The sequence below is a fragment of the Podarcis erhardii genome (assembly GCF_964252035.2).
Source record: "Podarcis erhardii genome assembly, chromosome: 12".
NCBI classification, from domain to species: Eukaryota; Metazoa; Chordata; class Lepidosauria; order Squamata; family Lacertidae; genus Podarcis; species Podarcis erhardii.
Genome location: NC_138513.1, coordinates 555,225 through 579,438, shown reverse-complemented (window position 1 = coordinate 579,438; position 24,214 = coordinate 555,225). Strand labels below are relative to the sequence as shown.

Genomic DNA, 24,214 nt, shown 5'->3' with positions numbered 1-24,214 from the left:
CCCCTCCGGGGATTGGAGGAGGCGCCCTGGCCGCGTTAATGAGTGCCAGGTGTGGGGTCAGCGCCCTCCTCTTCCTCCCGCCCCCCCCAGTGGCCCTGCTTCGCCCCACGGATCCCGGGCGGCCAGGAGGATGTGGGGGGGCGTCTGCTGGCTCGTGGCCGCCTTGCAGGTGGGGCTGGGGGCCGCCTGGGGGCCGCGGGCAGGTAAGTGGCCCCGGGGGAAGGGGGGCTGCTGCGCTCTGGGAGGGGCCTCATCCTGCAGCCTCTCTTGGGGGGCTGGCTCAGTGGGGCAGCCTGCCTGCCTGCCTGCTTGCTGGGGGGCCCTATCCTGCCACTCTGGCCTGGACCTGCTCCGCTAGGGGAGAAGGGAAGAGCTCGCTTGTGTCCCTGGGATGGAAAGCCAAAAAGTGAACTTTAATCTGCATTAATTCCTGGTTTTAGGATTCCTGGTTTGGGATTTGAAATCCTCCAGAGGCTGAAAGTCACTCCAGTGAGATGGTGCCCCCTTTCCCCCCTCCTTCTTTCTCTCTCTCTCTCTCTCTCTCTCTCTGGATGGGTTCCAGCTTTTGAGCATTACCTCTGAGGAACCGAATGCGGGTTATGCAATCCAGATCTACGTCAGCTGTTCCCAAGCTTTTTTGGGCCGCCGCCCCCTCAGCTCCACCAACTCATCCCCTGTGCCCACTGCCCTATAAAAAGCACTATTCTCAAGAGCGGTTTGCACAACCCGGATAATGCACAAGAAGGATAATCACACGACTGTAGCATTGGAAGGGGACTAAAGGGCCATCTAGTCCCCCCCCCCCGTGATGCACAATAATGCCATGAAATTCAAAATGGTTGCAATTATTCAAAGTCCAGTTAAAGATTAAATCAGCAGAATGGATGATCTTAGTGCTGCCAGCTTGCCCAAGCCTGATAGGGGCATGGCTACATCTTGCCAAGGGCACCTGGGTGTCACAGAGCTGCTGCCAACAAACTTCCATCTCTTTCAGAGCCCAGTACAGCCAACTGGTCAGCAGGATCGGACCCTCCCAGCTCCAACCCTCCGACATGGACCACGCCACTCCCCAGGGCAACGGCCAGCAGTGGGGCTGCTGCCCCAGGAGAGCAGGGTAAAGCTGAGCGGCTCTTTGCTTGGGGGGGGGAGACTTGGGGGTGCAGTTAGGAACCCTCCCCAGCCTGGGTGCAGTGCAGTCGTTTCACACTACAACTCCCATCAGCCCCTGCCACCTGCCTCCATGCTGGCTGGGGATGCTGGGAGATGTAGTCCCAAACACAGAATCCTAGAATCGTAAAGTCGGAAGGGACCCCCAAAGGCCATCCAATCTCCACTTAAAAACTTCCAAGGAAGGAGAGCCCACAATCTGCTCCATCGTCAAACAGCTCTTGCCCGTAGGATTATTCCTAAGGTTTAGTCGGAATCTCATTTCTTGCCATTTGAAGCCATGGGTTCGAGTTCTGTCTTCTGGAGCAGCAGAAAGCAAAAATTTGAAGGTGGCTCTCACATCCTCTCTCTGCCTCCTCCAGAAGAGATGCTTCCTCCTTTGGTTTCATCAAACCTAACACAGGTGAGGGGAACATTTGGCCCTTCCCCTCTTCCCGAACTACAACTGGAGAAGAGTGACTAGTGGGGTGCCACAGGGTTCTGTCTTGGGTCCGGTCTTATTCAACATCTTTATCAACGACTTGGATGATGGACTCAAGGGCATCCTGATCAAATTTGCAGATGACACCAAACTGGGAGGGGTGGCTAACACCCCAGAGGACAGGATCACACTTCAAAACGACCTTGACAGATTAGAGAACTGGGCCAAAACAAACAAGATGAATTTTAACAGGGAGAAATGTAAAGTATTGCACTTGGGCAAAAAAAATGAGAGGCACAAGTACAAGATGGGTGACAGCTGGCTTGAGAGCAGTACATGTGAAAAGGATCTAGGAGTCTTGGTTGACCACAAACTTGACATGAGCCAACAGTGTGACACGGCAGCTAAAAAAGCCAATGCAATTCTGGGCTGCATCAATAGGAGTATAGCATCTAGATCAAGGGAAGTAATAGTGCCACTGTATTCTGCTCTGGTCAGACCTCACCTGGAGTACTGTGTCCAGTTCTGGGCACCACAGTTCAAGAAGGACACTGACAAACTGGAACGTGTCCAGAGGAGGGCAACCAAAATGGTCAAAGGCCTGGAAACGATGCCTTATGAGGAACGGCTAAGGGAGCTGGGCATGTTTAGCCTGGAGAAGAGGAGGTTAAGGGGTGATATGATAGCCATGTTCAAATATATAAAAGGATGTCACATAGAGGAGGGAGAAAGGTTGTTTTCTGCTGCTCCAGAGAAGCGGACACGGAGCAATGGTTCCAAACTACAAGAAAGAAGATTCCACCTAAACATTAGGAAGAACTTCCTGACAGTAAGAGCTGTTTGACAGTGGAATTTGCTGCCCAGGAGTGTGGTGGAGTCTCCTTCTTTGGAGGTCTTTAAGCAGAGGCTTGACAACCATATGTCAGGAGTGCTCTGATGGTGTTTCCTGCTTGGCAGGGGGTTGGACTCGATGGCCCTTGTGGTCTCTTCCAACTCTATGATTCTATGATTCTAACTCCCAGCAAGCACAGCAGCGGGAGTTGTAGTTCAGCAACGCCTGGAAGAGGCTCTCCAGTGTTTGAAATTCCCTTTCCCATGGGGGGGGGGGTGTCTTCCTGTCTTCTGACTCTGTGTGTTCCCGCAGAGCCCCCCGCCTGCAGGGGAGAGGAGGACTGCCCCCCTTGGAGCAGCTGCGAGGAGCAGGCCGGGCGCAACTCCTGCCGCTGTGGGCTGGGCTACCACCTCAGCCCCACCCTGGGCTGTGTGCCAGGTAAGGGGGTAGAGCTTGGGTTCGGGGTTCGAATTGTGTGTATGGGGGTGAGTGGGCTGGCCTTTCTGAGCACCCTTACCGAGGAAGAGCGGAGCAAGGGCCCTCCTTGATTGATTGATTGATTGATTGATTGATTGATGATTGATTGCCTTTATATTCCACCTTTTTCTCCAAATAATAATAATAATAATAATTTATTTATACCCCTCCCATCTGACTGGGTCTCCCAGCAACTCTGGGTGGCCTCCAACCAAATATCAAAAACAATACAGCATTAGACATTGAAAACTTCCCTAAACAGGGCCACCTTCAGGTGTCTTTTAAAAGTAAAATAGTTGTTTATTTCCTTGACATCTGACCGGAGGGCGTTCCCCAGGGTGGGCGCCACTACCGAGAAGGCCCTCTGTCTGGTTCCCTGTAACCTCACTTCTCGCAATGAGGGAACTGCCAGAAGGCCCTTGGAGCTGGACCTCCGTGTCTGGGCTGAATGATGGGGGTGAAGATGCTCCTTCAGGTCTACTGGGCCTTTGAGGCCGTTTAGGGCTTTAAAGGTCAGCACCAACACTTTGAATTGTGCTCGGAAACGTACTGGGAGCCAATGTACCGGTAGGTCTTCCAAGACCAGTGTTATGTGGTTTTGGCAGCCACTCCCAGTCACCAGTCTATCTGCCACATTCTGGATTAGTTGTAGTTTCTGGGTCACCTTCAAAGGTAGCCCCACATAGAGTGCATTGCAGTAGTCCAAGCGAGAGATAACTAGAGCATGCACCACTCTGGTGAGACAGTCCGCAGGCAGGAAGGGTCTCATCCTGTGTACCAGATGGAGCTGGTATAACATTGCCCCCAGCTCCCAGCCCCTGTAGACGGTCCAGAAGGCTGTTATGGTTGATGGTATCAAAAGCCACTGAGAGATCCAGCAGAACTAGGAAACAGCTCTCACCTTTGTCCCTAGCCGCTCCAAAGAGCTGAAGGTGACTGCCTCTTAATCCCCACAACAGCCGTGCAAGGTAGGCTAGGCTGAGAGATTGTGACCGGCCCAAGGAGCCAGCCCCTTCCTGCTGCTTAAGTCCAGGGGTCAAGTAAAGTCACAGAAAGCCAAGGGGGTCTCTGGGATCATAGAACCGGATCATAAAACAGTTGGGAGGGGCCTCCAAGAGTCATCTAGTCCAACCCCTGCAAGGCAGGAATCAGCTAAAGCTGAAGTCTGAATGTGGGCCTTGCTGCTTACACTCACAGAATTGTAGAGTTGGAAAGGCTCCCAAAGGTCATCTAGCCCCCCCCCCCGCAAAACATAAGATATTTTACTCTTTTATCACTTGCTGCTTCCCGCCCTGGTCTCCTTTGGGAGGGCGGGTGGAATTAAAAGTAAAAGGCAAAGAAATTATGTCCTGTAGGGACCTCTGGGACAGACTCTCCTCCCTTGGAGGCTTTTAAGCAGAGGTTGGATGGGGGTCTGTCAGGGATGCTTGAGCTGAGATTCCTGCCTTGCAGGGGGTTGGACTGGATGACCCCTGAGGGTCCCTTTCCATTTGGCCATTCTAGGATTCTGTGAAAAATCAGGAGCATCAGGGAGGACAACTGAAAGACAGGCCTGTGGCTTGAGATGGAGGGAAGAGCGATGGCCTCACCTGTCCTCTAGAGGGCGATGGTGGTCCTCTCCTTTTCCCGATGGGTGAAAGTGAAGTTTGGAGAAACTGCTTTTCCTCTCTCTTGTGGGTCTGCAGAGGCTCCCCCACCCCATTTCCTCTGCCTCCAATGGGCTCCCCCTCCTGGTGTGGAGAGCTGGGCATACATTGCGTTGGCCCCAATCCACACCTCTCCTGTGGCTTCATGAGAAATAAGTGTTTTGAGGTGCTTCCCCCCCCCCAAAAAAATATATATACTTGGAGTCGAGAGTGGATTTCATGATCTTTATACAGCTCATTGTGGTGAGGAGGAATGGAAGTTCCCCCAGAATGTCTGCTTTATATACATTATTTACACAATGGGCCCCACGTGACTGGCTAATTCCGGGATTCTCCTCTAGGCCAATCAGGTTGCGAATTCACTTCCACGTGGAGTTGGATTGGGCTGCTCCTGTGGACCAATCAGACTACTGCATTTTGGATCCTATTCAACTCAGTACAGTGGTACCTCAGGTTACATACGCTTCAGGTTCCAGACTTCGCTAACCCAGAAATAGTGCTTCAGGTTAAGAACTTTGCTTCAGGATGAGAACAGAAATCGTGCTCTGGCGGCGCAGCGGCAGCGGGAGGCCCCATTAGCTAAAGTGGTGCTTCAGGTTAAGAACACACCTCCGGAATGAATTAAGTACTTAACCCGAGGTACCACTGTACATAACACCCCCAAGCCACATTTGATCTGATTTGAAAATGTCAGCTGTATGAAGACCCCTGTGCCCACTCTCTACTCACGGGGGGGGGGGGGACACAGAGAGATGGACTGCGAATGTGTCCAGTGACACGGAAATGCGGTGGGGAAAGGGACGAATAATGGGTGCGCGGCCTCATTCTGCGTGTGGACCCTTGGCTCCGCCTTGTGCTTAAGCCTTTCTGCCCCCCCCCATAAATATCCCCCACACTGACGTCCGCTTGGCTCCATTTCAAAGGATGGGGGGGTTGGATTAGATGACCCCTGGGTCTCTCCCAGCGCTGCGATTCCGTGAGCAGCCTTTCTCCAGCCTGGTTGAAAAGGCAGCATAAAAACAAAAAAGGAATGGCAAGACAAACTGTAAGAGTCTATTGAGCTGGCTAGATTAAGAGAGGCAATTAGAGATCACACCAGACAAGAGTTTCAAAAAGCATGGGGAAAATGCAGAGAATACTTCACAAAACAGTGCCCTAAAATACGTACCTGGACTTGTTTCGATTGTTTCGATCCATGTCTGCAAGAGATTTTGTGGATATTTAAGTTATAATTAGAAAAATCTTAATAATCATTCATAAAGGAAACAGTTTATAAGAAGTAAATAAGGAGGCCAGATACAGGATAAAGGAAGTATTTTATTTGGTTGTTTGTACTGTTGTATGTTATGCTTATTGTATTTCTGTATTGGGGGGGGTGGAGGGTTTATGTTATGTTGTAAATAAAATTTCTAATAAAAATTCAAAAAATTAAAGAAAAGGCAGCAATAAGGACCGTGCTAATCTTCTCTGTATCGTTCCAATTTCAGTATACGTGCTGCATATACAGAAACAATGTACTGTAATGAACTCACTTGCTGGATTTGATTAAGACACTTACAATTAAAAAATAGAAAATATAAATTGGAGGGTAAAATGTTAAGAATATGTCAATAAGGTAGGATTTCAATTTCAATATACAAGGTGTAGAAAATTACATGCAGAAGAAATGAATAAGTGATAAACCAGAAAGGGAAGTTGGGGGAAGCCGAGGGGAAGGGGAATAGAAATGTAAAATGCAATTTGTGTTTTTATTTTGTTTTTATTTAGTATTGACTATTGTAAATTTTGTTGGAAAACTTTTAATAATTTTGAAAAGAAAAGAAAAGGCAGCCTAAGGAGAGGCTGCGGGATCTGGCCGATGGCCCAACTTGGCCAGTATCCTGTTCTCCCAGACACCCATGAGGGGAAACCCCCAAGTGGGACCCGAGTGCGAGAGCAACCCTCTCTCCTCCTGGGGTTTCCATAGACGGGATTCAAAGCGGTTCTGCCTGCGACTGGGGAGGGTAGAGTGGAGCCATCCTGGCCAGGAGCCATCGAGAGCCACCTCCACAAATTTGTCCGCCCTTCTGCTGAAGCCACCTAGGCCTCCTGTGGCAGGGAGTTCCGCAGTTTAACAATGTGCTCTGGCTTCTCCTCCCCCTCCCTGCCTTGTTCTGATCCCACTTCTGCCCCCTCCCTCTCTCTCTTGCCAAGTCAAGGCCTTCCCCGGCCGGCTCTCGCCGTGGGATTCGGGAAGCCCCGACTGGTCGCTGCCGGGCATCACCTCAGGCGAGTCACAGCTGCCGTGGGTTGCCCTCCAGATCCAGAGATCGGTAAGGGACGCCCCCCTCCCCAATTGGCTGAAGGCTCTATCGGTCCCCATTTGCAGCAGTCAGCTCCTTGTATGTCCCCCCACCCCTCCGGCCTTCATGGTCAGCGGCTTTTAGGGATTCTTCCCCTACCCTCTGCCCTCCCCACCAAGTCCTGGATTATTCATTTGTTTCATACAATTCATTTTTTAAAAAGCCATTCTGGGGGGCTTTCCCCTTTAGCTCAGAGGAAGAACAGAATAGAATTTATTATTTATACCCCACCCATCTGGTTGGGTTTCCCAACAAAGTATTAAAATACAGTAGTCTGTTAAACATTAAAAAACTTCCCTAAACAGGGCTGCCTTCAGATGTCTTCTAAAAATCTGGTAGTTGTTTTTCTCTTTGACATCTAACGGGAGGGAGTTCCACAGGGTGGGCGCCACCACCGAGAAGGCCCTCTGCCTGGTTCCCTGTAACTTGACTTCTCGCAGTGAGGGAACCGCCAGAAGGCCCTCGGAGCTGGACCTCAGTGTCCGGGCAGAATGATGGGGGTGGAGACGCTCCTTCAGGTATACTGGACCGAGGCCGTTTAGGGCTTGAAAGGTCAGCACCAACAGTTTGAATTGTGCTCGGAAACGTACTGGGAGCCAATGTAGGTCTTTCAAGACCGGTGTTATATGGTCTCGGCGGCCGCTCCCAGTCACCAGTCTGGCTGCTGCGTTCTGGATTAGTTGTAGTTTCCGGGTCACCTTCAAAGGTAGCCCCACAGAGAGCACACTGCAGTAGTCCAAGCAGGAGATAACCAGAGCATGCACCACTCTGGCAAGACAGTCTGTGGGAAGGCAGGGTCTCATCCTGCGTACCAGATGGAGCTGGGAGACAGCTGCCCTGGACACGGATTTAACCTGTGCCTCCATGGTCAGCTGTGAGTCCAAAATGTCTCCCAGGCTGCGCACCTGGTCCTTCAGGGGCACAGTTACCCCATTCAGGACCAGGGAATCCTCCACACCTGCCCGCCTCCTGTCCCCCAAAACAGTACTTTTGTCTTGTCAGGATTCAACCTCAATCTGTTAGCCTCCATCCATCCTCCAACCGCCTCCAGGCACTCACACAGGACCTTCACCGCCTTCTCTGGTTCTGATGGGTATCATCCGCATACTGATGAACACCCAGCCCAAACCCCCTGATGATCTCTCCCAGCGGTGTCATATAGATGTTAAAAAGCATGGGGGAGAGGACGGAACCCTGAGGCACCCCACAAGTGAGGGCCCAGGGGTCTGAACACTCATCCTCCCCACCACTTTCTGAACTCGGCCCAGGAGGAAGGAGCGGAACCACTGTATGACAGTAGCCCCTTCGCTGAGAGCTGTGGTCTGGGACTTGGGGGGGGGGCATGGTGGGAATTTGGAGCTCCATTGTGGCCTGCTTCTCTCCCCCCCCACATTTCCAACTTTTTCTCCCCAGTTCCAACACATCCTGGGGCACCTCGATGGCTACCTGGGCTCTTCTGTCCGAGACCTGAAGTAAGTGAGGGGCTGGGAGGGGGGGTTGCATGTCAGGGGGGTCAGGGTGCTTGGGGTTGGGTTCCTGCCCCCCACCTCTAAAACGAGGTGTCCATGTGCATCCATCTGCCTGCTTGCCGCTGTGGGGGGGGGATCAAGGCAAGACTGATATCATAGAATGGTGGAGTTGGGGCCCCAAGAGGTCCTCTAGTCTAACCCGCTGTGATGCCGGAATTCACAAGGAAAGCATCCCTGACAGAGGGCCATCCAACCTCTGCCTTAAAACCTCCAAGGAAGGCGAGTCCACTACCTGCACTATCAATTAATATTTTAGTTTTTAAAATTATATTTCTGCGCCATTTTTCTTTCAGATGAATCCCAAAGCACCTTACAAACAATAATTAGCAATGACAGGGCGGAGCATCACTGATCCACATGAATCATATAGAATAATCAACAAATCAGCCAGAGAAACACTTGCAATCTATAATTCGCTGCTAAGAAAGCAATGACTCAAAAATAAGCTGAACGTCACAGAGCCCTGTCATGTGATTAACAAATCAATATAACATTTATACTCTATGAAACAGTATTAATGACATTAATGGAATAGTGGCCAGGAGATAAACTAAGCACACTCCCTGCCCCACGGCTCATAATATTCCACTTTTCAGCAAATTAAAATACCCATAGCCAGGTGCCTGTGGCAGAGAGACCCCTGAAGGCTCCTGGGCTGGAGGGGGGCAGTGCAGGTGAAACCAACCCCCCCCATGGCAAACGGAGTCTCTCTCACCCCACATGCGCCCCCTTGACCGCTGGGATCTGCTCCAGGTGCCACATCCTGCCCTTTCCCTGCATTTCATGTGGCAGCGCCTGCCCTTGGGAACTCCCTGCCTCTTGACCTCAACCAGTCGCCTTCCCTGTACTCTTTCTGGTGCCTGCTATAAACATCCTTCTACTGACAGGCCCACTCGGATGCCCAGAATGTTGAGGTGGCTTTAATCTGTTTTAGTCTTCTAATTTCCGTATGTTTTAAAGTGTGGCTGCAATTTTTTCGTTTTGAGTTTTGCTTTTCCCCCCTCTCCAGTCAAGCAGTGTATAAATTTTATGAAATAACTAAAGAAACAAATAAGTTAATTTTTTTTGGAAAAAATTTATTAGGCATATCAACACAAAATTTTATCCAAAATACATCATCCTCATTACCCCTCCCCCCTCCCCAAAAAGAAAAAACCCAAGAGACTCAGTTCCTCTCTCTGGTTTCTCATCACCTGTTATTCTCTGCATGTTATAAAATTGTAAAAATCCTTAATTGATCTATCAATATATTAGTAAAGAAATAAATAAGACCAGGGGAGCTGGCAGTCCCGGATCATTGCCTCCCTCTGCTTCCTCCGTATCCACAAAGCACATTTTCTGGGCGCCCACAGAGCTTTGTAAACCCAGCGACAGCCCTTAAGGTGGGCTGGCTTGGAGGGTGGCTGTTCACCCCAGTGAAAGCAGATGGTGGAGGGGGAAGGAAGGGAATGGGGGGTTGGGGCTGGGGCAGGCGGATGCCCCCCTGACCCCCACCTCACCTGTCGCTCCGCAGGTGGCCCAGCTCCGAAGTGACCCTGTTCCACCATTTCTCCGCACGGGCGCCAGTCACCAGCCGGCAGGTGGCAGAGGCCGTGGCCACGTTCCGGGCACAGTGCCACAACAGCAGCCACGTGGGGGGCCCCACATGTGCTCTCCTGCGCAAGGCGGGCCCCTACCAGAGTGAGTGGAAGGGAGCTGGGGGGGGGGGTGTCCCGGGAAAAGGTCCAGGTCTGTCAGGGCAAGGGAGGCGGGGGGGGGGGCTGGCAGGCCTGGCGCTTGCGAAGGCAGGAGGGGTTTCCGCAGCCACTCCGGGCGGCTTCGAACAGAACACTAAAAGCAGAATAAAACTTCATACATTAAAAAACTTCCCTAAAGAGGGCTGCCTTCAGATGTCTTCTAAAAGTCTGGTAGCTGTTCTTCTCTTTGACATCTGATGGGAGGGCATTCCACAGGGCAGGTGCCACCACCAAGAAGGCCCTCTGCCTGGTTCCCTGTAGCTTCACTTCTCGCAAGACCCTCGATGGTGGACCTCAGTGTCCAGGCAGAATGATGGGGATGGAGACGCTCCTTCAGGTCTACTGGGCCTTTGAGGCCGTTGAGGGTTTTCAAGGTCAGCACCCACACTTGGACTTGTGCTCAGAAATGTCCTGGGAGCCAGTGTCGGCCTTTCAGGACCAGTGTTATGTGGTCTCGGCAGCCACTCAGTTCCCAGTCTAGCTGCCGCAGACTGTTGGGGGGGTGGTCCTCCCTGCGACTGAGCTGCCCTCCTTTAGAAAAGGACATTGCAGAGTTGGAAAAGGATTGCAGAAGAGCCTGACTTCGGGGACTTTTAGTTTGGGGAAAAGGGTAGTAAGAAACACGCTATGATCAGAGTTATAACCTGTAAAATTCAGAGAAATAATTCGTAACACGGAGAAAGCCAAGAGGGAGAAGCTTTTCTAAGTCTGGGGCATCCCATGAGTCAGATAAAGGAAAGCGGAGTTGAACTGTGGGACTCTCTGCCTCATGAGACGGGGATGGCTTCAAAAGAGGATAAGGCAAATTCATGGAGGAGGAGGAGGAGGAGTTGGAGAGCTGCTCTTGTGCTGGGATCCTGCCTGTGGATCTCCCCCCCCCCCCGGAGGCTGGTCTCGCTTGGCCCCTTTGGGCCGGATCCTGCAGCCTCCGCTCAGCCCCGGCTGCCCTGCCTCTCTCTCTCCCTCCACAGGCCTGAGCCTCTGCCTCTTTGACGTCTGTGACCCCCTCTCCACCAGCTGCTCCTTCCAAGACGGCCTCGTCCGATGCACCTGCCAGCCCGGCCACTTCCAGGCGCACCCAGCCGACCGCACCTGCGCAGGTGTGGCTCCCCTGGGGGGGGGAGGGAGGGAGCCTGGGCCGGCCCTCCAAGGGGTTTCCAGGCTCCCAGCCAGATGGGAGGGGCAGGGACCCAGCACCCCCCACCCCGAAACCCTGGGTGATGCAAGGCTTGAGGGAGGCAGAGGAGACCCCCAGTCAGAGGTGGGGTGGGAGGGGGTCCTGCCTTAAGGATGTGTGAACTGGCCCCTTGGTCATCACTGCCTGGATGAGTGGGAAGGGGGGTCGTGGGGCAGAGCACCACTTGGGGGGCACGTCAATTCCCCTTGTCTGGGATTCTTCAGCTGAGACCTCTGCATTCCAGGGGGTTGGGCTGGATGACCCCTGGGGTCCCTCCTGTGATTCATGCTTGTTCTCTCTCTTCTCCCTCCTGCACCCCAAAGAATGCAGCAGTGGATTTTGGCTGCAGAACGGCACCTGCACCAGGTGAGTTTCCCTGGGGGGGGTGTCCCTGTGGCGACTTGCCAGGGGCGGGGGCAACTCCTTCCACCTCCCTCTGAAAGGGAGCCCCCAGCAGGGCCTGAGCGCAGCGGCCCCCTCCCCAGACCCCCCTCACGTATTGTGGCTGTTACTTCTCCCCACCCCATAAAAAAACAAGCCAGCAGCAAGCAGTGGCGTAGCAAGGTCAGCTGGGACCCGGTGCGGAAAATTTATTGTCACCCCCACCCCAATTGAAATTATTAAAAGAAGGGGAAATAAGAGACTTGGGCAGGTGTCCCATTTTGCAGGAGGTGTGAGAGGGAGGCCTTGTCCCTCTTGCCCCCCCCCGGGGGGGGGGGAGTTGTCCCTGCCTGCCTGCCTGCCTGCCTGCCTGCAGGACACAAACATTCCCCTCCTGTCCCAGGACAATGTCTGGGCCCCACCCAGACTCTTCCCTCAAGGGGTGCATTGCGAAGGAGGTCTGGGGGTGCCCTGGCTCCATCCCAAGAGGTCTCTGGCCATGTGCAGAATTCCTCTGGGGTTCCGGCAGGGAAAAGTCCCTGCAGGCTGCGAAAGGCTCCCTTTGAGACGACCTGGGAGGTTTCTTGCAACATTTTATGACCGCTCTCTATCTCCTCTGCTGAGGTGGCTCCTGACTGGACCTGCCCTGGCGGGGCAAACTCCATCTCCCTGCCTTCTGCTCCTCCTGGCTTTTTCCTTTTTTTGGGGGGGGGGTGGCTACCAGGGAGTGCCTTCTGCAGCTGCTTCCATTTCTGACCTCCTCTCTTCTTCTTCTTCCTCCCTCCCTGAGCTGCCCCCTCCAGGACCAGGTGGGCTCCAGGGTCTGGGCAGAACCTGCAGGGTCTTCTCCCACCTCATTCTTCCCCAGAGCCAGCGGCTGAAGGGGACCTGGAGGCTGCAGGATCAGACCCAATGGGCCCCACCTGCTCCAGCCTCCTCTTCTCGTCCCTTTTTTAAAAATACATTTTTATCGGGTTTTTTAACATATCATTTCCAACAATCATATAACATAACTTCTTATCTTATACAGTATTTTAGACTTCCATCAACACCTCTGATGATTTTTCGTTCTTTATCACTTATTCTGCATTTCTTAATTTCTCTATTACTCCTAATTATCATTAACTAATAACTCTCCTCATCGTCTTGCAATATTTCAAATAGTCCTCCTTACAAAACTTCTTGCAGTCTCTAGCCTCCTCTTCTCACGGGGGCCACCCAGATGCCCCCAAGGGAAACCCACAAGCTCATGGCTACCCATCACCCTCTTACAGAATCACAGCATTGTCCAGGTGGGAGGGACCCCCAAAGGCCATCTAGTCCAACCCCCTGCAATGCAGGAATCTCAACTAGATCACGCATGACAGGCGGCCATCCAACCTCTGCTGCTCCTCCTCCTTCATGAATTTGTCTCATCCTCTTTTCAAGCCATCCAGCTTGGTCGCTATCACTTTCTCCCGTGGCAGAGTTCCACAGGTTAACTGTATTGCATGAAGGACTTTATTTTATCCATTTGAACCCCAGGTTCCCCTGTTATGAGAGAGACTCCTCTCTCTGCCTTCTCCATGCCATTCCTCATTTTGTAAACTTCTTTATTTTTATTTTTTTTAATGCTTTTTATTGAGTTTTCTTTAACACAAACAAAACAAAATAAATGCACTGAAGTTCTATGTACATTTTTTCCCAACGCTCCATCGAGCACAGACTTCCCTCCCTCCCTTCAACAAGTTTTCATAGTAATCTTTCATTTTTCGCAGGTTCTCCATAACATCCTATTCACATCATAAGATTTATTTTAATCCTACTACAGTTTTTAAACTTCTACAATTATTACATATATACTCCACAAATTTACTCCACTCACTTCTGAACTTAGTTTCCTCTTGGTTATGGATCCTGCGGGTCAGTTTGCTAATTCCACATATTCAACCATTTTTGTCTGCCACTCCACTAATGTTGGTATTTCCTGAGTTTTCTATTTTGGGGCTACTAAGACTCTGGCGGCAGTCGTAGCACACATGGTCTGCATTTCTTATTTCAGCTCCTATCAACCCCGGCAAAAAAGCTTCTGGGTTTTTTGCGGAATGTATATCTGAACAATTTTTTCAATTCGTCTTAAATCATATCCCAATTCTTTTTTTCATTTTCTCACATGTCCACCCCATGTGAAAAAAATCTCCATCCTTCGCTTTACATTTCCAACATATAAACTTCTTTCGATGAGATTTCTGCCCTGCAAGGGGGGGGGGGGTCCCTTCCAACTCCCCCATTCTATGACTCTACCTGCCTTAACCTTCCATCCCCTTTTCTCTCCCAGGTGTCCATTTGGGTTCGGTGGTGCCGGCTGCCAGGAGCGTAAGTGCCCTCCCTGCCCCCTGCCCTCATGGGGCAATTTGGTGCCCGTTTTCCCCCCCCACCTCCTTAATCCCCCCTGGGCAAAGGGGCATGAGGGGGGGCCTGCAGTGGCTGGATCAGGCCAGAGGGACCCCCCTTGGCCAACGTCCTGTCCTCCCCATGGCCAACCCGTGGCTCCTCTCTGGGGAGCGCAAGAGCCCTTGGGGGGGGGCCTTGGGTTCACCTGGTTCCGCTTTGGGGCTGACTCCTCTCTGCCCCCCCCCCAGCCTTCCTGCTGGCCTTGGTGGTCGTCTCTGGCCTCGCTGGTCTCCTGCTGCTGCTGCTCATCGCTGGGTCTCTTTCCAGGTAAGGGGGGGGTGTCTCCCCAGGAAAAATCCTGCTCTCTGGCTACAGACCAGTTTGCCTCTTGCTCTCCCTGGAAGCCCCAGGAGGGGAGACAGCTGGTTCTGAGTGCGAATCCTGATAGAGGGTTTCCCCTGATGGGCATCTGGTTGGCCCTTGTGAGAAGAGGAGGCTGGACCTGATGGGCCGGATCCTGAAGCCAGGCTTGTCTTATGCTCTTTTAAAAAAATAAAAAAAAAATTATTAGTTTTACATGAAGGTTATACACCATAACCTTTCACACATTAAAAAGGGGTTCTTTCAAACCTTGAAACCTCCTTCCTTCCCTCCCTGGGTTCCAATTCTAAATTTTATTCCTGCATCTTTTGCTGAGTGCAATCTGTCTGTTATATAATCATAGTATCCAAAATCCATGTTACGTTACAAGTGTCACTGTATTCCTGCCAATGGTTTCAACTGTTTACAGTGATCTCTCACATACCATATGTTAGAAAGTTATTCCAGTCTTTTACGAATACTTGGTCCTCCTGGTTTCTGATCTCTCCCGTCAGTCTCGCAATTCCTGCATATTCCATCTTCTCTGCTCGGTCTTTCTCCTTCTTTCCATCTCTGTGCTAAGAGCATCCTTGCTGCTGTCATTGCATACATAAGCAGTCTTTTATTTTCTTTTGGTAGTTCCGCACCTATAATGCCTAACAAAAAAGCCTCTGGTTTGGGGACAAAAATCATCTTAAACATTTTTTTCCAACTCATTATGTATCATTTTCCAGAAAGCTTTTACCACCCCATCATCTTGTGCTCTTAACTCTCCTCGTCACTCTGATTCCTTCATTGCATGTTCTTTCTCCTCGTGCAGAAGAACACAACTGGCCTCCTTGCCTTGGGGAGGGTGGGGGCTTTTGGGGGGACAGTGCTGGCCCCTACCCTTGGCCCATGAGGGGAGACCAAACACAGCATCAGGGTGCCCGCCTGGAAACCAATGTGCCCCCCCCCCATGGAAAGATGCTTGGATCCAGAATTGGCTTCCACAGTCACTTACGAACTCATTGTTCAAACCATGTTGATAGATAGATAATTTATTATGGTCATATTACTGCTGATAAAACACACTTGGGGGTACAATCCCAGAAGGAAAACAAACATTAAAAACGATGTACAACAATAAATTTAAAATTTATAAATGCAATAAGCGTATAGACACTTAAAAATTTAAGATAAGCTACCGCAGAGAGATGAGCCAGAGTCACCCATGGAACCGAGTTTGGGGATTTTCTTAACAAACTAGTTTGGGTCGGGGGATGGTCTGCGCCTACAGATCTGTACACAGAATCTGGCGACCATCCAAGTTGTCTTCTGATCTTTGCCTAACAGGAAAAGGTCCATTTTTTGCTTTTCCTGGAGGTGAGCAAGCCTCACCAGCAGGGGATCAATGGTCTCACTACATGCCTCTTCATAAAAGGGGCATCTAAAGAACAAGTGCTCTGGGCTTCCTATCTCCCCCAGTGAAGAGGCGCAAAGTCTCTGAGCATATGGGACTTTTTAAAGGCTCCTTCCAGGACCGCCGAGGGCAGAACTTAAAAGCCCTTCTTGCATTTTTGGATACGAGAAAGAAGAGATATGCTGCCAGTGTGGCTATATATCTCTCAATTTCTCCAATTTTATAGAACCATCTTACTCGGCTACGAGGGATCGCCAAAGAAAGAAAAAGAAGCAAAGTGTCTCTTTTTGGGGGGGATGGAAAGAAGGACCCCCTTCTTGCCTAGCAAGCAATTGGGGGAGGCTGAGCTGGAGGACATGGGGCTCCTCTTCCTCTTCCTCCTCCTTGGACCTCTCCTCCCTCCCTCCCTCCCTCTCTCTTTCTCCCCTCCCCACAGAAGCACCCGGCCCCCCAAGGAGGACCTCAAGGAGACCCCTGGCGCCCCGCAGCTTCCCCTGCACGCCTCCTCCACCTTGAGCCTGCCCCGCGTGAGGCCTCCGTGGACCTTGGAGGAGGCCGAGATGAGGAGAGGGGACCGCCTGTCCCTCTGGGGCCCGGTGAGCCTTGGCTTGGGGGGGCGGGGGGGTCTGTCTTCTGTAACTGAGGCAAGGGGCACCTGGCGGTCTTCCCTGCCTTGGTTTTCACAAGAAGGGCAAAGAAGGGGGCAAGGCAGGAACACTCCCCTCCCCACATGCCCACCCCTGTGCCCGAGAGGGGCAGGGTGCCCACTGCTAAGGGGGGGGGGGTGAGCACTGGAGAAGCTGGTCAAGCAAGGATGGGGCAGCCAGGAGCCAGACCAAGACCCCCTCCCTTCATTTTGAAGGAAGCACAGTTCAAAGTGTTGGTGCTGACCTTGAAAGCCCTCAAGGGCCCAGTAGACCTGAAGGAGCGTCTCCATCCCGGACACCAGGGTCCATCTCCCAAAGGCCGCCTGGCGGTTCCCTCCCTGCAAAAAGTGAGGTTACAGGAAATCAGGCTGAGGGCCTTCTCGGTGGTGGCACCCACCCTGTGGAACACCCCCCCCCATCAGATGTCAAGGAAATAAACTACCAAACTTTTAGAAGACATCTGAAGGCTGCCCTTTTTAGGGAGGCTTTTAATGTTTGATGTTTTATTCTGTTCTTAATGTTCTGTAGGGAGCCACCCAGAGTGACTGTGAAACCCAGCCAGATGGATGGGGTATTATTATTATTATTATTATTATTATTATTATTATTATTATTATTATTATACTCCACCCATCTGTCTGGGTTTCCCCAGCCACTCTGGGCGGCTTCCAACAGGAGATTAAAGGTAAAGGGACCCCTGACCATGAGGTCCAGTCATGGCCGACTCTGGGGTTGCGGCACTCATCTCGCTTTATTGGCTGAGGGAACCAGCGTACAGCTTCCGGGTCATGTGGCCAGCAGGACTAAGCCGCTTTGACGTGCTTTCGAACTGCTAGGCTGGCAGGAGCAGGGACCGAGCAACGGGAGCTCACTCTGTCGCGGTGATTCGAACCGCCAACCTTCTGATTGGCAAGTCCTAGGCTCTGTGGTTTAACCCACAGCGCCACCCACATCAGTCATTAAAAAACTTCCCTCACAGAGGGAAGCATTCACCGCCCCGCAGAGCCCATCGCCCAGCCCTTCCCAGCTTGCTTTTATTAGCCAGGATGGGCAAGGATCAAGGAGACAGGTGGTTGGTTTCACTCGTCCAAGCAGCCTGTCTGCAGCCTCGGAGGTAACAGGTTGGAATCGATCCCATGCAACTTGACTAGACAGGACTCTAGCACTCTCCTGCCCTGGCCCTGCTCCCACGGTGGACAAATAAAATAAATTATTACTATTATTTGAACACATGGGATGGTCCAGGTTAAGGATGGGGACCCTCTGGTCCTCTGATGGCTGGACCCCAATTTCCGCCAGCATCATCCCTGGGACGAATGGGGTGTTCGGAGTGGGGTCATGCCTCTGATGGGGGGCACACTGTGCTGCTTCTGGGGCAGTTTGCCCACCTCCCTCCTGCACTCTGTTGACACCTGTGGTTCCTGGAAGCTGCCAGCAGGTGACACTCCCAGAATGGCTGAACCAGGTGAGGGCAGTTTGGGACTTTGCCTGTGTGTGAAGACAGGCTCCAGCGGATGGGGCCCATGAGGCCAAGAGGTGGCCCAAGGCTCAAGAAGGTGGTTTCTGCAAGTGGGGGGCAGGTGGGGCTCAGCCACCCGGGAAGGGAGCCCATCTAGGAGAAGGAAAACTCTGACCCTAAACCTCCACTGTCTTGTGGGACATCTTCAGGAGAAGAAAAGGCTCAGGGGTGAACCCTCCACAAAGACAGAGTGAAGTCCTGAAGGCGGTTGCATGACGCCTCATCATCATCATCATCATCATCATCATAATAATAATAATAATAAATTTATACCCCGCCCATCTGGCTGAGTTTCCCCAGCCACTCTGGGTGGTTCCCAATCAAGTGTTGAAAAATAATACAGCATTAAATATTAAAAACTTCCCTAAACAGGGCTGCCTTCAAATGTCTTTTAAAGATAAGCTAGCTGCTGATTTCCTTGACATCTGATGGGAGGGTGTTCCACAGGGCGGGGGCCACCACCGAGAAGGCCCTCTGCCTTGTTCCTTGTAACCTCACTTCTTGCAGGAAGGGAACCGCCAGAAGGCCCTCGGAGCTGGACCTCAGTGTCCAGGCAGAACGATGGGGGTGGAGATGCTCCTTCAGGTAGACTGGGCCTTTGAGGCCGTTTAGTGCTTTCAAGTTCAGCACCAACACTTTGAATTGTGCTTGGAAACATACTGGGAGCCAATGTAGGTCTTTCAGGACCAGTGTTATGTGGTCCCGGCGGCCATTCCCAGTCACCAGTCTAGCTGCCGCATTCTGGATTAATTGCAGTTTCTGGGTCACCTTCAAAGGTAGCCCCACGTAGAGCGCATGGCAGTAGTCCAAGCGGGAGATAACCAGAGCATGCACCAATCTGGCAAGACAGTCTTCCAGCAACTTCTGCAGCCCAGCTGGTGCCAAACGCCTTGCTCTGCTTTCCTTGGGACCCCGTCAGCCTGGCAAGACGGGGCCTTGCCATCTGGGCAGGCCAGGACCCCCAGGCCCCCTGCCCAGGCTTGCATCCCAGAGAGTTCACTCTGGGGCTGCTCATGCCGCTGTTCCACCCCCAGAGGTAGACTCCATTGTCCCTCGAGATGGATGCCGCTCACATCCCTGCCTGTGGGCCATGTTGCAGGTTGGCGTCGAAGGAAGTCAAGTTCCCTGGAGGGTCCAAAATGTGTCTCCCCTCCACACACACACCCAAATCCTTAGTTTAGTCCAGAGGTCAGCCTGTCCCTCTGGCTGCACAGGTGGGATCCTTGACAGGAGATGTGGGGCGCTGCCTGTCCCGCCCCCTGAGCCCCATTCCTCTTGTGCCTTGCAGGACGTGGGGCAGCGCCCAGCAAATGCCCCCCGGCTGAAGACGTTCCTGGGCTCCTCGAGCTCCCTGCCCTCCCCCCCACAGCCGCTGGGCGGCTGCCACAACCTCGTCTTTGTCAGCGACACCGCCGAGGAAAAGGACAGGAGGAGCTATTTCTGAAGGAGGACCTGGGGTCCCCTCTCTGCCCCCTCAACCTGCTCCTGGATCTCCCCGGACAAGGGGGCGCCCGCATCGGGTGCCAGGGCGGCATTCAGGCTTTCTGCTGCCAAGGATTTCTTCCCCACGAGGGTTTGGCTGTCACAAGACCCACAAAGTGGCCGAGGGGCCTGAGCTGAGGGTTTGAGGCTTCAGTCTGGATGAACGTCAGGGCTTTGAGTTATGGGGCAGCTGCGTTTTCCTTGCCCTGGACAGTTTGTTCTGGGGTGGGGTGGTTTAAAAAACAACAACAAGCCGAGAAACGGCCTTGGAAGCCAAGGCTGAGAAATGGCCGTGGGGCAGGGGCCACTTTGCCCTTCCTGCTTGTCCTCTCAGGTTCACCCCAAACCTGCTTTCCTCACCTCTGTGGGGCAAACCGTAAAAGAGGAAAAGTGGGGTGTGGGGTTGGGGGGGGGCAAATGGCAGGAGGAAAAGGCCAGACACAGTGATTGCTCTTCCACTGCAGGTTTTGTGGCTGATCTTCCCTTTCCAAAAAGCCCCAAATAGCTGTCTCAAGAAATACGCAACTTCCTGCTCCTTATAACTCGGTCGTCAGGTTGCCCAGGAGCTATTAGCCTTGTAGGACACCCCCAAAATGCAGGGGGGAGACTGCCGCAGCTGTTCTTTGGCCCTGGGAAAACAGGGATCTAAAGAATTGCTGGAATTTTTTAACTGAAATCCTCTTTGCTGTTTATTCTTAGATAACCACCTGTGTTTTAAACAACCCTTTCCTGTAAAATGGGTACACTTAAATAAACATCTTCTTTGCCAGTGTGCAAAAACAACTCCTTTCCTTCTCTTGTAAATGGCTTTTGACCTGGAGATACTGAAAGATTTTCACAGTATGTGAAACGCAGCCTTGTTTTCCTGGCCAAATCCAGGCCTCCAATTGCTTCATGTTCCAGGGGTTATTGTCACTAGATTTTGCAGATCGTTGACACGGCAATTAACCTGGAAGTGTGGCAATTGCGTTTGGAACATCCAGCCCTTCTTTGTTCAGTGCAGGGTTAGAACATTGCTTTTTTAAAAAGGTACAGAGATAAAGTTTATTACTTTGCAATCATGCATTAAATCAGTTTATATGTGCTTGGCTAGAAAGAAATATGTAACGTTGTGTAGAGTCCTTGTAGTCACCTCATTTATCCTGCCCATCTAGCAAAGGTTCTCCTTGAACCTTCCTTCAATTCCTGGTGTGTGTGCGCGCGCGCCCACCTCTCAAGGATGCTTCAGTGGCTGTGGGTCACCTTTAGAGGCCCCCTCCCGACTTCATGAGCCGGCAATACAGTGGTGCCTCGCAAGACGAAAAGAATCCGTTCCGCGAGTCTCTTCGTCTTGCGGTTTTTTCGTCTTGCGAAGCAAGCCCATTGATGGCTTAGTGGATTAGCGCTATTAGTGGCTTTTAGCGGCTTATCGGCTTAGCGGATAAGCAGATAAGCGGCTTAGAAAAAGGGGGGAGGGGGAAAACACCGCAGGAACTCGCAAGACATTTTCGTCTTGCAAAGCAAGCCCATAGGAAATTCGTTTTGCGAAGCACCTGCAAAACGGAAAACCCTTTCGTCTAGCGGATTTTCCGTCTTGCTAGGCGTTCGTCTTGCGGGGCACCACTGTAATGGCATTCTGTCAACCCAGAGATCTCAGCTGAGTCAGACGAACTCCCAAAACCAGGCGCACTTTTTCTCCTTCAGCCCCATCCTGCTCCAATCTGCTCTGATAATCCAAGTTCAGATCCATTCATCTCCGAATGGGCTTTATTAATTTATCACCGGGGACGTTCACAGAATGATTAAAGGGCATTCTTTGGATGCTGGAAAGAGGAGATAAGGAGGTTGTAATGCGGAGACCGTATAAGTGGCGGGCGTGTTTTATTGATGCTGTTTTGACAAAAGGCTCTCCCGCAACACACACACACACACACACACACACACGTGCGATGTGCACCCAGCTTCATCATAGCAGCTTAAGATCTGAGGAGCGGGGGGCAGCAGGACTCTCCAAGTAATGAGAAGCTCCAAGTCTTGCCCAGAGTTTGGTTTCCTTGGAATGAGTTCCTTGGAACTCCCTGCCACAGGAAGCAGGGACGACTACCAATCTCGATGGCTTTAAAAGAGGATTGGTCTTCTGAATGGCAGTCGCTGGAAGCCACAAGAGGTGAGAGGGTCTTGAGTTCGAGTCTTGTTGGGGCACCTGGTGGGCCCCCGTGAGAACAGGATGCTGGACTGGATAGACCACGGTCCTGATCCTGCAGGCTCTTCTCATGTTCTTCTGCTTGTCAGCCCAAGAACCTGTTTTTCATGGCAGGGCTCAGCCTAGGATGTTGGGCAGTGATAATGAGAGAGGGGGGGAACTTTGAGCATGCGCAGAGCGCTTTCCACAACTGGCTCCACAGACGAGGAGGTCAAGGTGTGTGTATTTACCTCAGAGACACTCACCCCTTTTATTTTTCCAAAGCCAAGACCTCGGCTTACGGTTTTACATGTATGCTGTTAAGGACAAAATCTTGGGGTCTGCTACTTAAACCATCTCCCAACTTTGTCAGGGTCTAGCCCTGCGGGTTCAGAATCGGTCGGGTTCAAGCAAGAGACCTCGGCCAGGTTGAAGAAGCCGAACAACAGTTCCAACTCGTAAGCAAGAACAAGGAAGAAGAACTCCGAACAAAAGTTTACATGTTTTTTTAAAGTTCCCACACTTTCCCATAATATATTTCACACAGTGTCATCAAAACATCATAGGTATGTCACAGAAAAGGTGAGGTGTCTGGCAGAAATCTGAGATCCTGACATGGCCCTGTTTGTTACAACATCTGTCTCACCCTGGCAGAAGAAAGGATTTGCATGTCCTTTTGTCCTCAAAACTTGGTTAACACAGTTGATTGAGGATGAATCCTGACAAGACAGAAGTACTGTTTTTGGGGGACAGGGGGCGGGCTGGTGTGGAGGACTCCCTGGTCCTGAATGGGGTAACTGTGCCCCTGAAGGACCAGGTGCGCAGCCTGGGAGTCATTTTGGACTCACAGCTGTCCATGGAGGCTCAGGTCAATTCTGTGTCCAGGGCAGCTGTTTACCAGCTCCATCTGGTACGCAGGATGAGACCCTCCCTGCCCACAGAGTGGTGCATGCTCTGGTTATCTCTCGCTTAGACTACTGCAATGCACTCTACGTGGGGCTACCTTTGAAGGTGACCCGGAAACTACAACTAATCCAGAATGCAGCAGCCAGACTGGTGACTGGGAGCAGCCGCCGAGACCACATAACTCCAGTCCTGAAAGACCTACATTGGCTCCCCAGTACGTTTCCGAGTACAACTCAGAGTGCTGGTGTTGACCTTTAAAAACCTAAAGGGCCTCAAAGGCCCAGTAGACCTGAAGGAGCATCTCCACCTCCATTGTTCGGCCTGGACACTGAAGTCCAGCTCCGAGGGCCTTCTGGCGGTTCCCTCACTGCGAGAAGCCAAATTACAAGGAACCAGGCAGAGGGCCTTCTCAGTAGTGGCGCCCTCCCTGTGGAATGCCCTCCCACCAGATATCAAAGAGAACAACAACTACCAGACTTTTAGAAGACATCTGAAGGCAGCCCTGTTTAGGGAAGCTTTTAATGTTTGATGTATTACGGTATTTTAATATTTTGTTGGAAGCTGCCCAGAGTGGCTGGGGAAACCCAGCCAGTTGGGCGGGGTATAAATAATAAATTATTGTTGTTATTATCATTATCATTATTATTATTATTATTATTATTATTATTATTATTATTATTGATTTGCTCTTCCTGGATCTCCTTCCCCTCTGAGGATGAGTTTTCTGTCTGATGGTAACACCTGCTGCTTGGGCAATTGGGGTTCGGGGATCCCCAGTATGTGGTTGTACATCCTATTGTTCCTATTCATGCCCTGAGTCTACATTTCCATGACCTTTTGGTACCATTTGACTATTTTTTGTGAATTTCTGTTGTCAGGGGCTCAGGAAGATGGGAGATGGAGAGCGAGGGGGAGGAATACGAGGGCAGTGTAGGAGGAGACAGTGGTCCGAGGGATTCCATGAGCCTCTCCAGTGAATCGGAAGATTCACAGAAGGGAGCGCCAAGCACATTTTTGCACCGGAAGCGTGGGCATGCGCCTCAGCCACGGTGGACCTGGACGCAGTACGTCACGCGCTGCAGACAGACTCCTTTGCACGATCCAAGATGGAGGAGGTGCGAAGCGGCAAGGCGAAGGACAACGAGTTTCAGATACGCGACGGACTGCTCATCCGCAAAGGGGCCCTCTACGTGCCGGGAGACGACCTCCGCGCGAAGGTACTGCAGCAGTTACACGACGCACCCAGCGCTGGGCACTTCGGCAAAGAGAAGACGGTGGAACTAGTAGCCAGAGACTTTTGGTGGCCCAAGATGAGGGGGGAAGTCGCGGATTACGTCACAAGGTGCGACACATGCCAAAGGGCCAAACCGGTGCACAAGCCGCCGGCGGGATTGCTGGAACCGCTACAGACGCCCCTCGAGCCGTGGGAGAAAGTGGCCCTGGACTTTGTCACAGATCTGCCCAGCTCGCGAGGCAAGACAGCGGTACTCGTAGTAGTATACTTGTTCACCAAGATGGCCCACTTCATTCCTTGCGCGAAGGTGGCCACAGCGGAACAGACAGCCAAGATGTTCATAGACCACGTGTTCAAGGTGCACGGCCTACCACGGTCTATCCTGTCCGACCGGGGGTGCCAGTTCATCTCGAGTTTCTGGC

General features: G+C 51.8%; 1 protein-coding gene across 2 annotated transcripts; it reads left to right on the top strand.

Annotated features, from left to right (window-relative positions):
* Positions 1-34: 34 nt before the first annotated feature.
* On the top strand, positions 35-19,601 carry LOC309325993 (protein HEG-like). Of its 2 annotated transcripts, none has more exons than XM_081834453.1 (12): positions 35-203; positions 995-1,114; positions 2,733-2,858; positions 6,742-6,855; positions 8,299-8,357; positions 9,928-10,094; positions 11,122-11,250; positions 11,651-11,693; positions 14,026-14,063; positions 14,330-14,408; positions 16,280-16,439; positions 19,298-19,601. In XM_081834453.1, the coding sequence occupies exons 1-12, from the start codon at positions 39-41 to the stop codon at positions 19,451-19,453; spliced, it is 1,356 nt and encodes a 451-aa protein (XP_081690579.1). In that variant the 5' UTR covers positions 35-38; the 3' UTR covers positions 19,454-19,601. The 2 variants fall into 2 exon arrangements, with proteins under 2 accessions (XP_081690579.1, XP_081690580.1); XM_081834454.1 differs by having other exon boundaries at positions 63-203; positions 6,737-6,855.
* Positions 19,602-24,214: the final 4,613 nt, after the last annotated feature.